General features: G+C 48.7%; 2 protein-coding genes across 19 annotated transcripts in view; both read left to right on the top strand.

Annotated features, from left to right (window-relative positions):
* The window catches only part of HPS1 (HPS1 biogenesis of lysosomal organelles complex 3 subunit 1), a 31482-nt gene extending 21891 nt beyond the window's left edge, over positions 1–9591 (top strand). For 2 of the 5 annotated variants that reach the window (XM_053582933.1, XM_053582932.1), the window contains 6 exons: positions 115–249; positions 328–393; positions 1451–1595; positions 7047–7160; positions 8439–8521; positions 8867–9590. In XM_053582933.1, the coding sequence (XP_053438908.1) occupies positions 115–249; positions 328–393; positions 1451–1595; positions 7047–7160; positions 8439–8521; positions 8867–9029 (706 nt within the window). In that variant the 3' untranslated portion in view covers positions 9030–9590. Of the gene's footprint in view, positions 1–114; positions 250–327; positions 394–1450; positions 1596–7046; positions 7161–8438; positions 8522–8866 lie in introns of those variants that run through there. The other 3 variants (XM_053582931.1, XR_008378714.1, XM_053582934.1) reach the window with 3 other exon arrangements.
* Positions 9592–9943: 352 nt separating this feature from the next.
* PYROXD2 (pyridine nucleotide-disulphide oxidoreductase domain 2) overlaps positions 9944–14803 on the top strand; it is a 44231-nt gene continuing 39371 nt past the window's right edge. For 6 of the 14 annotated variants that reach the window (XR_008378720.1, XR_008378718.1, XR_008378721.1 and 3 more), the window contains exon 1: positions 9950–11855. Coding sequence is in view for 4 of the 14 variants with exons in the window: in XM_053582937.1 (XP_053438912.1) it covers positions 11729–11855 (127 nt within the window). In the remaining 10 variants the exon portion in view is untranslated. Of the gene's footprint in view, positions 11856–14803 lie in introns of all 14 variants that reach the window. The other 8 variants (XR_008378722.1, XR_008378724.1, XR_008378723.1 and 5 more) reach the window with 6 other exon arrangements.

The following is a 14803-nucleotide window of genomic DNA, read 5'->3' as shown; positions in this document are numbered from 1 at the left end:
CTCCCTTAGGTCTGCCTGTCTGTCCTGGGTGCAGGCATGGGGTGGCCCATACAGGGAAAAGGGGATTTCCTGGGTATCCCTTCTGATGTGATGCCCTCATCTCCTGGTGCCCAGGCTGCTCCAGGCATGTGGGAAGGTGAAGCGGCAGCTGTGCGCCATCTACCGTCTGAGCTTCCTGACCACGGCCCCAGGCCGGGGAGGCCCGCACCTGCCCCAGCACCTGCAGGATCAAGCCCAGAAGCTCATGCAGTGAGTGCAGTGGGGCCCCTGGATCTCCCAAGTGAGCGGGATGGGCACACACCTCCCAGCAGCTGCTTCCTCCTGCAGGGAGAAGCTACTGGACTGGAAGGACTTCCTGTTGGTGAAGAGTAGGCGGAACGTCACCATGGTGTCATATCCTGGTGTCCAAGCCCTGCCCCGTAAGCCTCTGGGGTCCACTGTGCCCTCCCCTGCTCCCTGGGAGGACTGTGGGCCCTGGGGAGGGAAGATAAATATTCCACCACCTCAGCTGCTTTTCTCTTATGGAAAGTAAGTGTCCGTAAGAAGTTAGTATGCCTGTGCCTTGTCCGTGGGAACACTTCACACTGAGTTCAGAAATTCTTGCTGTCCCAAAGTTAATTCATAAAAGCCTTAAAGATCCTTGATGTCAGCGTTGCCATCTGGCAGAATGATAATGGGTATCCCACAAGGGGCAGGGAGAGGCTGGGGCTCCTGTTGTCTGGTTGGTTTGAGGGGGCCGTGTTCTCAGATCATCACAGTGCCTGGCAGTGTGCAAAGGCTCTGAGAAGGCCTGCAGTAAATGTTTTTCTCTGTTCCAAAAACTATCTCTAAGACTCATTTGACTCTTTAATTATGGAACATTAGTTTTATTGAATACTGATTTTCCATGGAATTTTATATAGAGAGGATTTTCTTGTATTAAAATGCCTAAAGTGTCGGCCTCCCTCCCCTGATTCTTTGATCTTCTGTAGGCAGGTAAAAGGCATGCCAGGGGGGCGTCTTTAGCCACCTGCCCTTTCCTGGGTATCTGTTCCCCTCAAATGGGAGTCTTCCATTCTCCCTAGGTCAAATGTAGACATTAACAAATGACAGTAAGCTGGGTAGGCCGGGCGCTCAGTGGTGCTCACTCATCAGCATGGGCTCTGCTTGCACTGCAGCCTCACAGTAGGTCTGACTCAAGTTCTATCCTCATGAAAACAATCATCTGTGAACATACCATGTTCCTGCAGGACCAGAACTGTCCATGTTAAATGTGCAGGTGTCAAAGGTCTTAGAACTTCCCAAAGCTGGGGCATTGGGAAGTAGCGAGAGACATGGGGCTGTGGGCATACTGAGGGCTTGGATGAAGTGGGAGCCAGGGAAGAAAGATAGACCCAGCCCTCCCCACACCAGTGCTGCGCCAAGCTGGAAGCTGGGCTCTGGCTTTTAAGCACCTTAACTCAGACCTTACCTACCTGGAAGACTTCCCAGGCTTGGTGCACTTCATCTACGTAGACCGCACAACCGGGCAGATGGTGGCTCCATCACTTAGCAGCAGTGAAAAGACTTCATCAGAGTTGGGCAGGGGGCCCCTGGCTGCCTTCATCAAAACCAAGGTAACCATTTCCTGGCCCCGGGCACTCCTCACCACCCACTGAATGGGGTGTCCTGAGATCTGCTCCCTGCCCAGGAAAGCAAGCTCCTCAGTCCCCTGGGCTCCTGGGAGTCTCTTAACAGCCCTGCCGCACCTCCTGGACTCCGTCAGCATCTGACACCAGGCTCCTCAGGAGCTCATCTTGAGGGTCCTGGGGCCCTGGGCCAGGTGGGCAACCCCTCCAGCGGTGCCCCACATGTCTGGGCAGCTGGTCAGAGGAGGTGACCGTGCCGGCATAAATACTAATAAATGTTCAACTAGTATTTATTGAGTTGGAAAGAGCTGCAAGGTAAATCAGGCATCAAAATTTAAAACTAGGTGGTTTCTACTAAGGCAGGGGTCCTCAAACTTTTTAAACGGGGCCAGGTCACTGTCCCTCAGACCGTTGGAAGGCTGAACTATAGTTTTAAAAAAAAAACTGTGAACAAATTCCTATGCACACTGCACATATCTTATTTTGAAGTAAAAAAACAAAACGGGAACAAATAAAATGTTTAAAATGAAGAACGAGTAAAGTTAAATCAACAAACTTACCAGTATTTCAATGGGAACTATGGGCCTGCTTTTGGCTAATGAGATGGTCAATGTCTGGTTCCATATTTGTCACTGCTAGTTGTAACAAGTGATGCAAGTGTATATCAGTTAGTCTAGATCTGGTTGGAGATTTCAGATGTTTCATTCTGGAAAAAGTCTGTTCACAGGCCCCATATGCCAAGGGTGGTGGGTTCAAACCCAGCCCCGGCCAAACTGCAACAAAAAAATAGCCGGGCGTTGTGGCGGGCGCCTGTAGTCCCAGCTGCTCGGGAGGCTGAGGCAAGAGAATCGCGTAAGCCCAAGAGTTAGAGGTTGCTGTGAGCCATGTGACACCACGGCACTCTACCCGAGGGCGGTACAGTGAGACTCTGTCTCTACAAAAAAAAAAAAAAAAAGTCTGTTCACAGACATAAGTGCTGCCAAAGATGGTTGCCATTTTGAGTGCATGGTTCCTGAGATTAGGATATGTCTCAGAGGGGAGAGATGCATAGAAATTAGGAAGGCTGCTTGACTTGAATGCATCTTTCAGAGAGTCACAATTCTGTAGTTCAGCCAGTTCCATTTGGTAAATCATATCCACATTTTAAAATGTCAATAGAAAATGGGTTATGGAAAAGCTGTATGTCCTGTTAATGGAGATGAAACTCTTTAAATCTAAATTGGAACTCCTTTTGCAACTTTTCCAGTGAATCCACATGTTTTATTTGGGAATGCAACCAATGGATTTTCTGCCAACAGATTTTGAGTTGTGGGGAGATGGCAGAAATTTTCCTCCTTCATTTGTTTGATGAGGAGGCCTAATTTTACTTCAAATGCTTTCACATGTGATTGCATATCACAGATGAGCTTCCCCTTTCCTTGAAGTTGCACATTGAAACTGTTGAGTAGCTCTGTTACATCTGTCAGAAAGGCAAGGTGCCATTTCCATTCTGCATCACTGAGCTCTGGTACTTCTTTGTTTTTTGAAAGCAGAAAAGCTATAATCTGTGGAAATAAGTCATAAAAATGTTTCAAAACTCTCCCTCGACTCAGCCAACAGACTTCTGTGTGTTACGGAACATCTTCACAGGCAACATTTAGCTCAGATAGAATTTCCTGTGGATTACCTCTAATGAAGTTAACACAAGATACCACAGTTTTCAAACAGAGTCCCACTTCAGTGATTTGCTACACAGAGCTTGTAGGTGGATGAGGCAGTGTATGGTTATTGGACGAGAATGGTTTGTCCATCTCTTGGTTAATGCGAGCAATTACTCCTTTCTTAGACCCCACCATGCTAGGAGCACCATCAGTTGTCACACTGGTTAGTTTTGCCCAGTCCAGCACCAAACCATTCACAGTTTGGCAAACCTTTTCATAGATATCCTCTCCTGTAGTTGTTCCTTTGATGCTTTGCAGTGCAGCAAGTTCTTCTGTGACTTCGAAATACTCATTCATCCCATGAATAAAAATTAGAAGTTGTGCAGAATCACGAACATCATTACTTTCGTCGAGTGCCAAGGAAAAATAGGAAAGTTTTTTTGCAGAGTTTTGCAAATGCTGATGCAAATTGTCTCCTGTTTCTTTAATCCTTCGTGTAATTGAGGGTCCTGAAAGACTCACTATACTAAATAAATCGGCCTTCTCTGGACACATCTCTTTGGCAACAGAAAGAAGGCATTCTTTAACAAATTCTCCCTCCACGAATGGTCTGCCAGTGCACGCTATTAGCTTGGCAACTTGAGAACTTGCTCGCAGTGATGAAGTATTTAGCTGTTTCTGCCTCACAAAAGTATTTTGCTGAGTTGTCAATGTGTATTTCAGCTTTAATATTTTATCTTTTCTCACTTCTCCAACCAAACAATCATATTTATCTTTATGTTGAGTTTGATAGTGTCAACACAAATTGTATTCTTTGAACACAGACACTATATTCTGGCATATCAAACACACAGCTCTTTCCTTGTACTGCATGAAAAAGTAATCATAAGTCCACTGTTCTTTGAATATCCTACACTCCGAGTCAATTTTTCTCTTTCTTGATATCATTGTTTCCTAGGGATTCCAAATTGCTATTAGTAAAATACCAATATATATATATATATACAGTGCTCCAAAAACAATATACAGCAAAAACTTTGCCCACACAGAGACATATAGACTGCACTGCCCATCAGTACAATCTGATCAGTGCCCATCAGTGCAGCCTTGCCAGTCCACATCATTTCAGCCTCACCAGTGCCCATATTGGTGGAACTCCGCTTTTACCTCAGGCTCACACTGGTGTAGTGTGGGAACAGGCATGATTACAGAGCCGGTTCCCCCACCACCTTTCCAGTTCACACTACCCTGTGCAAACCGCACTGCGATCTGTGAACTCACACAGGAATCTGATCGCATGGGTGAGAAGACCCATGTGATCAGATTCCACTGCAGGAAAAAAGAAGGCACATATGCCTTTTTTCTTCTGAATCTAAGAAACACTGCTCAGAGATCACAACGGTGTGAACCGGGGCTTACACAGCACACAACATACAACATCATACACAACTGAATAGCAATCCGAATATAAATGCACTTACTGTCAATTAAATTGGGTTTCCTACTCCTTGGCTGTCTGCAGAGCCGGATTAAGTTCCCATGGGGCTCTAGGCAAATTACCAGTTTGGGGCCCACATGTGATAACACTGAGCACTGACCATTTGCATTAACACTGACCGCTGACCATTTGTGATAACACTAACTGCTGACAAGTGATAACACTAACTGCTGACAATTTGCATTAACACTGAGCACTTAACAATTATCATTACCACTGAGCACTGACTATTTGCATTACCTCTGAGCACTGACAATCTGCGTTAGCACTGAGCGCTGACTATTTGCGTTATCACTGTGATGCAACCCCCCCCAGAAACCACCCCCAACCAACTAACCAACTTAAAAAAAAAAGGCTCTCCTAACTTCAAAAAAAGGCTCTTCTCACTTCAAAAAAAAGGTGCCCCCATCTGCAAAAAAAAGACCTCCTAACTTAAGAAAAAAAAGGCCCTACTAACTTCAAAATTTAAAAAAAATATATATAGACCTCCTAACTTAAAAAAAAATAAATCCTAACTTGTTCTTACGTCTGTCCTTAGGTGGCAGCAGGCTCTGCACAGGCAACCTGGGGACTCCTCCAATTACACCAGAGACTGACAGGAGGAGTCAAGAGACAGAGAGAAGGTGGGGTGGGGAGAGACAGAACGAGCAGAGTCGGAGAGTTGCACACGTTCCACACATGCGCACTGCAGCCCAGGACAAGTCGGCTGCTAAGCCAGACAGGCAGCTGTGGCAAAAACACCCGGCAGGCTGGATAAATCTCCTGGGTGGTTTGAGGACCCCTGTACTAAGGAAACATTCTCTGGAAGTTCTTTTATTTCCCTGACTTAGGTGCTTTTTCATAGCAAGCTTGTACTTTTGGTGAAGGAGGAAGGCCTCTGCCAATTTCTAATATATGTGGTGTTTTTTGGTCCAGATATAATATATCTGAATGGTTAAAACAAGATGGTGATGGAGGCGCATGCTGGAAACCCAGCCTCCCACCTCCCTCCCCCCATTAGCCATGCAGCTTGGGCGTTAGAGCTTCAATTTCCTCATCTATAAAAGGAGACAGTAATACTATTTACATCATGGGATGATTGCAAAGATTACATGATGCATGTAAAATATTTAATGCAGTATGTGGCACAAAATATAGATACTGCAAGTCATTGGGCATTTACTGGTACCATCATCATCATCTTCTTCCGCATCCTTATTTCCAGAGATAGGTTTTCTTGGTACGTTTCTTTTCGTTGTTTCTCTGTGTGGTTTGTTGCAGTTGAGATTGCTGTGTGCAGTTGTGTTTACCACATTTTCACTTCACATTATATCAGACGCATTTCCTCATGCCATTAATTCTTTATAAACACAATTTTTAGCAACTCCATCATGTGAATATAGCATAATTTACTTAACCATTTCCCCAACGTTTGAACATTAGGATGCTTCCAGGCTCTCACTGTTATAAATAATTGCACAGTACACACCTTTTGTGCATACATCTGTGTTCTCATCTCTGATTACTTCTGCAATACGGATTCCCAGAAATGGAATTACTAAGTCAGATGGAGAGTATGTTTTTAAGGTTATTGATGCATGTTGTCAAATTGCTTTCTAATCCATGTGTTTTCAGATTTAAGTAGATACTAGATTGTGACAGGTTTGGAGTGGATTGAGTATCCCTCCCACCAAGGCTTTTGGTGAGAGTGCTCACCAGGGCTCTTCCCAGCCCTCAGAGGTGGGGGAGCTGACCATCCCCACTGCCTGCCTTCTCAAGCAGCATTGGTGACAGTCCCTGCATTCGGCAGGAGAACACCCCTGAAAAGAGCTCAGGCATGTGGCCCCGGGGGTCCCGTGTTTCCATCTGACCTTTGGTGAGCCCGGGTTTGGACTTCACCCCAGACCGAGGCCATGCCTGGCTCGGGTGCTCCACACAGTTGAACACACTTCCCCAGCACCTTCCCAGCCAGGGCCTGTGCCATCACTACCCTGCCCTGTAGGGGAGGGCCACCCCTCATCACCCACTGTGTAATTAACAGTGTCTCTGGCTGTTTGCTGACCTCTGGCATGTGTATAGTAGTAAAGTTATACAAAGTGGTTTTGTGTATATCTTGTCCCCACTGTGACTGGAGGGATGGTCCATCCTTCCAGTATTGATTTGTTACTGAGCCTTCTGCTCCATCCCAAAGCAGTGCCCTGGGCACTGGCGGGGCGGTGAGGGGGAGGAGGAGTGCTCCCGCCTTCCCAGAGCTCTCACCAGGCTTTTCTTCCTCCCAGAGGTGGGACGGCACTCAGGCCGGCTGTGCTCTCCTGTCCGCAGGTGTGGTCCCTGATCCGGCTGGCACGCAGGTACCTGCAGAAGGGCTACACCACGCTGTTGTTCCAGGAGGGTGACTTCTACTGCTCCTACTTCCTATGGTTCGAGAATGACATGGTGGGTGTGGCCAGGCCCCTGGGACAGGAACGTCTGGAAACACTTTCCATCCCTGTAACCCCTGGATTCCTTTCTTCTGAATCGTGTTCCGTCTCTCTCTCTCCTTCCCTTCTTGCCCATGGTAGAATGGCAGGTAAGCACTGCAGGTTGGGGCCTAGAAGTCAGAGGTCACATCTTTTCCAGGGGCATTTACCTTTGCTTTGAAATCCCTCCGTCCCGTTGTCAAACTCTCACCATTGTTCACCCAGTGTCCAAGCACGCATGTGAGCACATAGACGCCTGCCTTTCTGCAAGATGCATGCGTCAGCAAACTGCCGCTCCCAGCTGCACAAGGTGACACTGACAGTGTGGCTGGGGTCTCTGCCTCCGAGCCCTGGTCTCCCGTAGACCTCCCTGTCACTACAGCATAAGCACAAGTGACGGGGATTTACTGCCAACCGCCAGCTGCTGGTCTCTTCCCTCCTCCTTTCTCTCTCCTTTCCTTCTCTTTCTGGTTTTCACCTCACTTGTCACCTTTACTCATTATCCCAGCTCTCAGAAGTGTTCCTTCTGCTCTTCACACTCTGGTCTCCTGGTCCTGTTCACTACACCCTCCCTGCCCACTGAGGGTGCCAGCCCGCCTTGCTGTAGTGCAGGGTAGTTATTGGGACCTTTCATGCACTCTGTCAGCTCTCACAGCCCCGTGCACTTGGAGCAGGAGTCATTGACCCTTTTTGTAGATGGAGATACTGATGCTCTAGAGATGACACACTATGGCCAGGACCACAGCTCATGAGGAATGAAACCAGGGCCTGAGCTCAGCTCTCATGACCTGCAGGCTCCCATCTTCCCTCTGCGCCCCCAGAAGTGTCCAAGTTGTGTGTCGATGCCTGATTGTGCCTGGCACATAGGACCTTAATTCCTGTCCCCACCTTTTCTAACAGGAATCCATTTCTTTCAAAGCAGACCCATGGGCCTTTTGATAATGCTTTCCTCCTTGAGGGGCCACATGATGCCCATGTTCCCCCTGATGTGCTCATTGTGGGTCCAGACAGGCTCACTGATGGTGGTGAGAGCTAGTAAATGCCAGGCCCTGCACTGGAGATTTCTAAGTGGTATCTCTAGTTCATAATGAGATCGTTGTTATTCCCATTTCACACTTGACGAAATGGCTAAAAAGGTCCACTTGTTTTCCCAAGCACCAAGCACACACACAGCAGGGCTGAGCAAGCTTCTAAGTATGTCTAACTCGAGCTGGGTTCTTCCCCCCACATCCACCTCCACATCCTCCCTCTGCAGGGGTATAAGCTCCAGATAATCGAGGTGCCTGTCCTCTCCGATGACTCGGTGCCCATCGGCATGCTGGGAGGAGACTACTACAGGTGACCTGGCTTGGGAGGCTGTCCAGGAGGGCCATGCACCAGATATAGGTGATGGAGCGGGGCCCTCCTCCTTCAGGAGCGCCCTCCCCAAAGGAGTGGTGTCCAGTGGGGGAGGTGAGGAGTACAGGGCACATTCGTGTTCCCCCCACTTCCTGCTGGCACAGTTTGGCAGCATGGGGAGACGTGTGCTAAGCCCCACAGCTGGTCAGTGGGGAGGAGGCGGAGGCATCACGGCTGGGAGCGGGGACCTGGTGATGTGACCGATGGGACAAGCATTTGCCTGTGAGGAGCCTGGAGCGGTTGTGGGGCCTTGCTCCTGAAGCCCGCACTGTGTTTCCTCCCCAGAAAGCTCCTGCGCTACTACAGCAAGAGCCGCCCAGGCGAGGCTGTCAGGTGCTATGAGCTGCTGGCCCTGCACCTGTCGGTCATCCCCACGGACCTGCTGGTGCAGCAGGCAAGCCAACTGGCCCGGCGCCTCTGGGAAGCCTCCCGTATCCCACTGCTCTAGGCCAGGTGTCTGCCAGGGCACCCCGTCCTCTACCCCCTTGCCAACATTCCCCATGGCAAGAGCCTCCTCCTGAGGATGGGCAGAGCCCTCAGGCAGCCCAGGGCCTCCTAAACTCCACCAAAACCACCCATCATGTGGAATTCTGAGCCCACCAGTCCTTCCCTCCAGAGGGAGAGGAAGGCCAAGGGTTCTCAGAACTGTGGTGGCTGTCAGCTTAGAGCTGGCAAGGGCTCCTCTGCCAGAGCTTCTCCCTGCCGCCCTGGTCCCCAAGGCCTAAGGCTGTCTGAAGTCACCCCTTTCTGCTGTCCTCTGAGTGGGGAAAGCTCACTGGGCAAGCCATTTCCTACCCTAGGTCAAAGGTATGCCTTTCGCTGCTGTGAATTCCAGCTCTGCCACCTCTTTTCTGTGGCCCTGGGCAAGTTTCTCAGACTCTAACCCCCTTCCTCACATGTAAAGTGGTTACACCTCCCTCTCAGGGTAGGTCTGAGGATCGCTGAACACATGGCAGGTGCTCAATAAACGTTGGTTATTGTTGTCATTCAAACCCAGCGTGCTGTGCTTCTGGGCCCTTGCTTAGTCTTGGCACCTTGATACCCCCGCCGCCTCACCCCACCTGGCATCTGCCCTTGGGCTGGAGTTCCTGAGCTCCAGGACCTGGCCCTGCGATCCAGATTTACTTGGTCAGCTGGAGCTCAGGCTTTGATGTTTTTAGAAGCTTCCCAAGCAATCTGCTGTGCCCTGATTGAGAACTGCTGCCTGGGGGAGAGGGGGGAAGTAATAGCCCCTCTCTTCTAACCAAGATGTTTGTATCCCAGAATGGATGCAAGGACAAGAGACCCTCAGAACACTGGGACTGGGAAGTGTCTGCTCCTCTCGGGCCAAGAGGTCTGTGCAGGGCCAGAGAGAAGTGACGCACAGATATCAGCACCCACTGCAGCAAAGGAACAGACCCCACCTTCTGTGTTTTCAGTCGAAACTGAGCTGAAATTCATGCAAGGAAAACTTGTATTTCCCTTGCAGGAAACAGCTTGGGGAGAACAGAGGTGCTGAGGTAGCTGGAACCACACCTTGGGCTGAAATCCTTAGAAGGCAACCTCAAGGAGATGTCCCTGAGAGGTCCATATCTGTGTTCCTCCTTAATATCAGGATTTTATGGATGGAAATTAAGAAAAATGTTGCCTGTGGAAAATACAGAAGAGCAGAAAGGAAAAAGGCCAAACCTGGAAGCCCACCACTGTTTAGGACACCCACTTTTGTCACCTCATATTTTCCCTTAATTTTTAGCAGCTGCATGATGTGATATGTATAGTTCAACCAATCTCCCTGATTTTTCTATATGATATGGGGGTTATTACGAAAGTTTTGAGATACGTGAAAATCAAGAAACGTGGAATCCGTGCAGACGGAAAGGAAGCCCTCCGAGCAAGGTGAAACTTGCACGGATAAATTGGAAAGGACTCTGTTCACTGCATTTCTTGGAAGTAGAACAATGGACCGTAACACAGTCTGCATCAAAACTTTCATAGTGAGCTACGTAAATACTGGTGTGACAAACGTCCTGAATCAGATTTAGCAGGCAGAGTCCCATGTGGCATAAACCTTCCCGGCTGTGTGGAGAGTTGAGAGCAGAGGGGTGCACAGCCCTCTTACTCAGAATCTTCTTTCTACATACTCGCCCAATTTTGAGATGCATTTCTTATAGCAGGTTTCTGTAACACTGACAGATGTCAGAGCAGTGCAGAAATCCTTAACTCCAGGGGTGCAATTTTTCCCTGCAAGGGGAAAGGTCTGCTCACTAATGGGCACAGAACAAAGGGGCTCCTAATTCAAGACAGGCCAAAGGGAGAGTAAGAAAGCATTTTAGCTGAAGGTATTTACAGATGTGATCTCTGGTCCTCGAGGACTCTTGGAAAATGGGAAAGGTGCCAAAAGACAGCCAGGAAATGTCCAGGCCTGCAAAACAAAAAGGCAGATCCCAAGAATTCCAGGCAGTGAACTTGCCCCCTGAGACCTGAGATTCTGCAGCAGCCTATTAAGTGGATGTGTTTATGCATCTGGGAGAAAACCCCAGCACCCCACCCCACCTCCAACAAGATAGGGCCACCTCTGCCGTGCTGCTGAAGGGTCTGGGTGTGGTGGTGGTGCTCTGAAGGGTTTGGCGGGCATGGCTCCTGGAGATGTCTGCGGGTACAGGGCAGTCACCACCCTTAGGACTGTGTCAGACTCACCACCCTACCCAGCCGGGAGGTTGTGGAATCAAGCAGAGTCTGGCAGGAGAGTCTCTGTTCTGCTTGTTAGGACTTTGCATTCCTTGGTGAGAAGTGATACAGGGGAGGAGGGGGACCTTTGAAACATTGTTCTGGCTTTAGTCCCTGCTCTCTGCCCTCCTGAGCCTTAGCACCCTCATCTGTAACAAGAAGTCCTGTGTCCAGCACAGCACCTGCCTGGCCCACAGGAACCCTAGTGAACTATCAGTTTGGTCTTTACTCTCCAGTGTCCTGGAGTTGGCAACCCCTTCCCTCCACTGCCCTGTACAGATCCAGCAGGGAGGAGCTTGGCCCAAGGCTAAGAACTTAGCAGCTGGACTGCAGCCCCTCCTCTGGCCTCACTTTCTCCTGGCTCCTCCCCCTGCCTGGGAGGGCACAAAAAGCTGATTGTGAGCAAATTCTTGGCCTAGCTCTGCCCAGCCTGGGGCAGAAATGGCTGCCTGTGGCAGAGGTCTCTGCAGGGCAGTGGGCGCCTCTCCCCGCCCTGCTTGGAGACAAGCTCACTGGGAAGCCAGGGGCGACCTGAAGCCCGAGTATGACGCAGTGGTCATAGGAGCAGGTAAAGTGGGCTGAGCCAAGGCTGGGGCAGGGGCAGCCTGAGCAGATCCTGGAGGGGCCCTTCACTGAGCCCCAGCGTTCTGTCTCCCTGGGCACCACCTGGCCAGGAGCTTGGGCACGAACAGGGGCTGTGATGGGCAGCCTGGAAGGTCTGGGGCTGGCTCTGCTGTTGACTTGCTGTGTGGTGTGGCAAACAAATGTTTGCCCTCTCTGGGCTTCTCATCTAGAATGACAAAGGACGAATAGGTGACCTCAGGAGTTTCCCCTTACGTCCTGCAAAATTACCTAGTTGTGCCAAGTTCTCTGGACACCTATGATACGTAAGGCTGGAAAGAAAGAGCCCTGAGACGACAGACCAGTAAAATCCATCCACTCCAACTGCCCTGAGTTCTGGCCAACACCTCCTCACCACTGAGGTTGCCTACCCCAAAGGGAAGTAGAATCCTGTCTATAGAGCAGTTAGGAAAAAAATAGAACTCAGTCCCAGAGGTCCCACTGCCTGTTCACAGAGGGTGACAGCTACCTCCCCCCATTACCTTGCACCTCTGGGTCATTTAGGGAGTCTGTGCAGTGATGGGGACCAGGGACCAGGTTGCCTTCCCTGGGGGTCTTTCAGGGGCACTAACAAAGGGCCCCAATGCATCAGTACCAGCGGGGGTCTATAGGGGCAGTGACAGGTTTGAAGCAGGTGATGCTTGTCAACAACTTCACAGTTGCATCTGTTCTGACATTTCTTCACTTTTGTGTGTACTCGGCATTCTTGAACTAACTGGTAGATGTTTAACAGTTGCCTTCCCAGAGGAAAATATGTGATGTATGTGTGTACCGGTGTGCATACATGTACACACATTTATTATAAATACTGAAAAGATGTGTAGCACAGTTTTACAAATAAAACATGCACTACTCTTAAATTCTGTGCAGTCAAGTGATTCTTACCAAATGCTTTCTTTGGTTTTTGACAAACTCAGCAGCCATTGGCTTGCAATGACGAATGAGGCTAGTTCCAGAAGGAATGTGTTCAGTGTTTTCATGTACTTTAGAAAAGTAGGATGAAGGTAACAGAAGTGAAACAACAAAGACAGATGTCCCAATTTCATTTCTTCTTTAATGATGGGAACAACTTTGCTCAGATAGTACTTTTCTAATAGTAGAAGAGTATTTATTCCACTTTTTGTGCTATTTAATCATAATGTAACAGCTAAAGACAAGGTAAATTTAATCTGCATTATTAGCATTTTCCTATCACTTTCTTCAGCCTAACGATCAACAGAACAATGAATCAAGCCCTGATGTGTACTGTTGGATGATTGCAGTGGTATAAATTCTCCCCTCATAGCCTTTCTTGTTCCCAACATGAGGTCACTGAATGTGGGACATTGGGAGGGGCATGCAGTTGTTGTAGGTCACATCCATCATCAAAATATGTACATAGAGGCAAAAGACTGCAAGACTATAGATAATAGTCAAATGTAGTAAAATAATTAGGAGTGGTAACTTTTGAGTATTACTCTTGTTTTTAATTAATTTATTCAATTCTAAGTTCATATCATTTAGTTTATAACAAGAGCTGCTTAACAACCAGCGCGCAAACACTCTGGGCTGGTAGGAACCTTCTCCAGCACCCCAGGACTGGGCTCAGGAAATGAAAGTGCCCTAGGCCTCTTAGCCTCAGGGAGGGCCCCCACCTCCTCCTGCCCTTGGGCACAGCTTGCCCCTGCTGTCTCCTAGCAGGGAAGCTTGACTCCAGGTCACCAGCTGCCCATAAGCCTGAGTCTCAGTGTGAGAGCTTGTCATTGCCATGGTTTCTTTAATCGCTAAACATAACATAAAGCCTGGTTTGTGGGCATTTGGGGTCTGTGTGAGGAACAGAGGGACATCTTCTAAGATAAAGTTTATCTCTGCTTCCCTGAAGTTGTACTGGTACTCAAAGCCTCCTTGAAGGTGACTCAGATCTAGTTATTTGACTGAATAAGCATGAGAATGACAGAGGAGCCTGTTAAAATGCAGGTTCCAGCCCTCATCCCTGGTGGTTAGAGCCACCAGGTGTACAGAGCCACCCTCTTTGAATGATTCTGCAGATGGCTGCTGCCCAGGCCCCCTGGAGGCAGCCCAAGGACGAGCTGAGTCTGCAGCTTCAGACCCCTTGCCAGGGTAGCAGTCTCACCAGAAGCCACAGGAAGGCTCCGCCAGGCCTTGGTTTGCTGGCCCTCAGCTTTTGTCGTTTGAGGTCTGTGCATCCGTGGGCTACATGCCATAATTAAACTGGACCCAGCTGCTTGGGTCTATTCATTTTCTAAGATTGGTGATTGGTACCAATTAAATGATAAACAGCTGCCATTTATTGTGGTGACAGCCACTTCACCAGGTCCCTGGTGCCCCCTCTGTTTTATATGTAAAGAAGCATAACACTCAGGGCAGCTGAATGACTCCCAGGGTCTTGCCCTGGTGAATGGCGGGAGCCGGGTATCGTATGAATTTGAGCGGAGGGCTTTTCAAACCTCAGGGTCAATCTACTCATGAGTACCAACCAACATATTGTTTTAACTTTCTCATGAACATTTTCAAAAGTGCATAAAAATAGAGTATATCAACCAGCACGTTTTAAGATGAAATATAACCAAACAGACCATCACATGCTTCTCACCTGGTAAGAGTTAACATTACTTTATGAAACTTTATACGTACGTGTGTGCCGGGGCACAATGTAAAACGCATTTCTTCCTGTGGATTGTGGTTAAAGAGGTTTGGAAAACTTCGTTTTAGACATCCCTTTACTAGATGAGACGTTGGCTTCATGACCTCTCAAGTTGTAGGAGTCTCCATGTGGGAAATTTAAACCAAAATTGACTCATGAAAATCCATCATGTGGGCCATTGCTGCTCCCCTGTTTATGGACATCAGCCAAGTTAATAGCTGAGCATTTGATCTGAGTCAATGCTGGGCTCA

The sequence above is a fragment of the Nycticebus coucang genome, chromosome 3 (genome assembly GCF_027406575.1).
Source record: "Nycticebus coucang isolate mNycCou1 chromosome 3, mNycCou1.pri, whole genome shotgun sequence".
NCBI lineage: Eukaryota > Metazoa > Chordata > Mammalia > Primates > Lorisidae > Nycticebus > Nycticebus coucang.
This window is presented reverse-complemented; position numbering and strand designations above follow the sequence as displayed.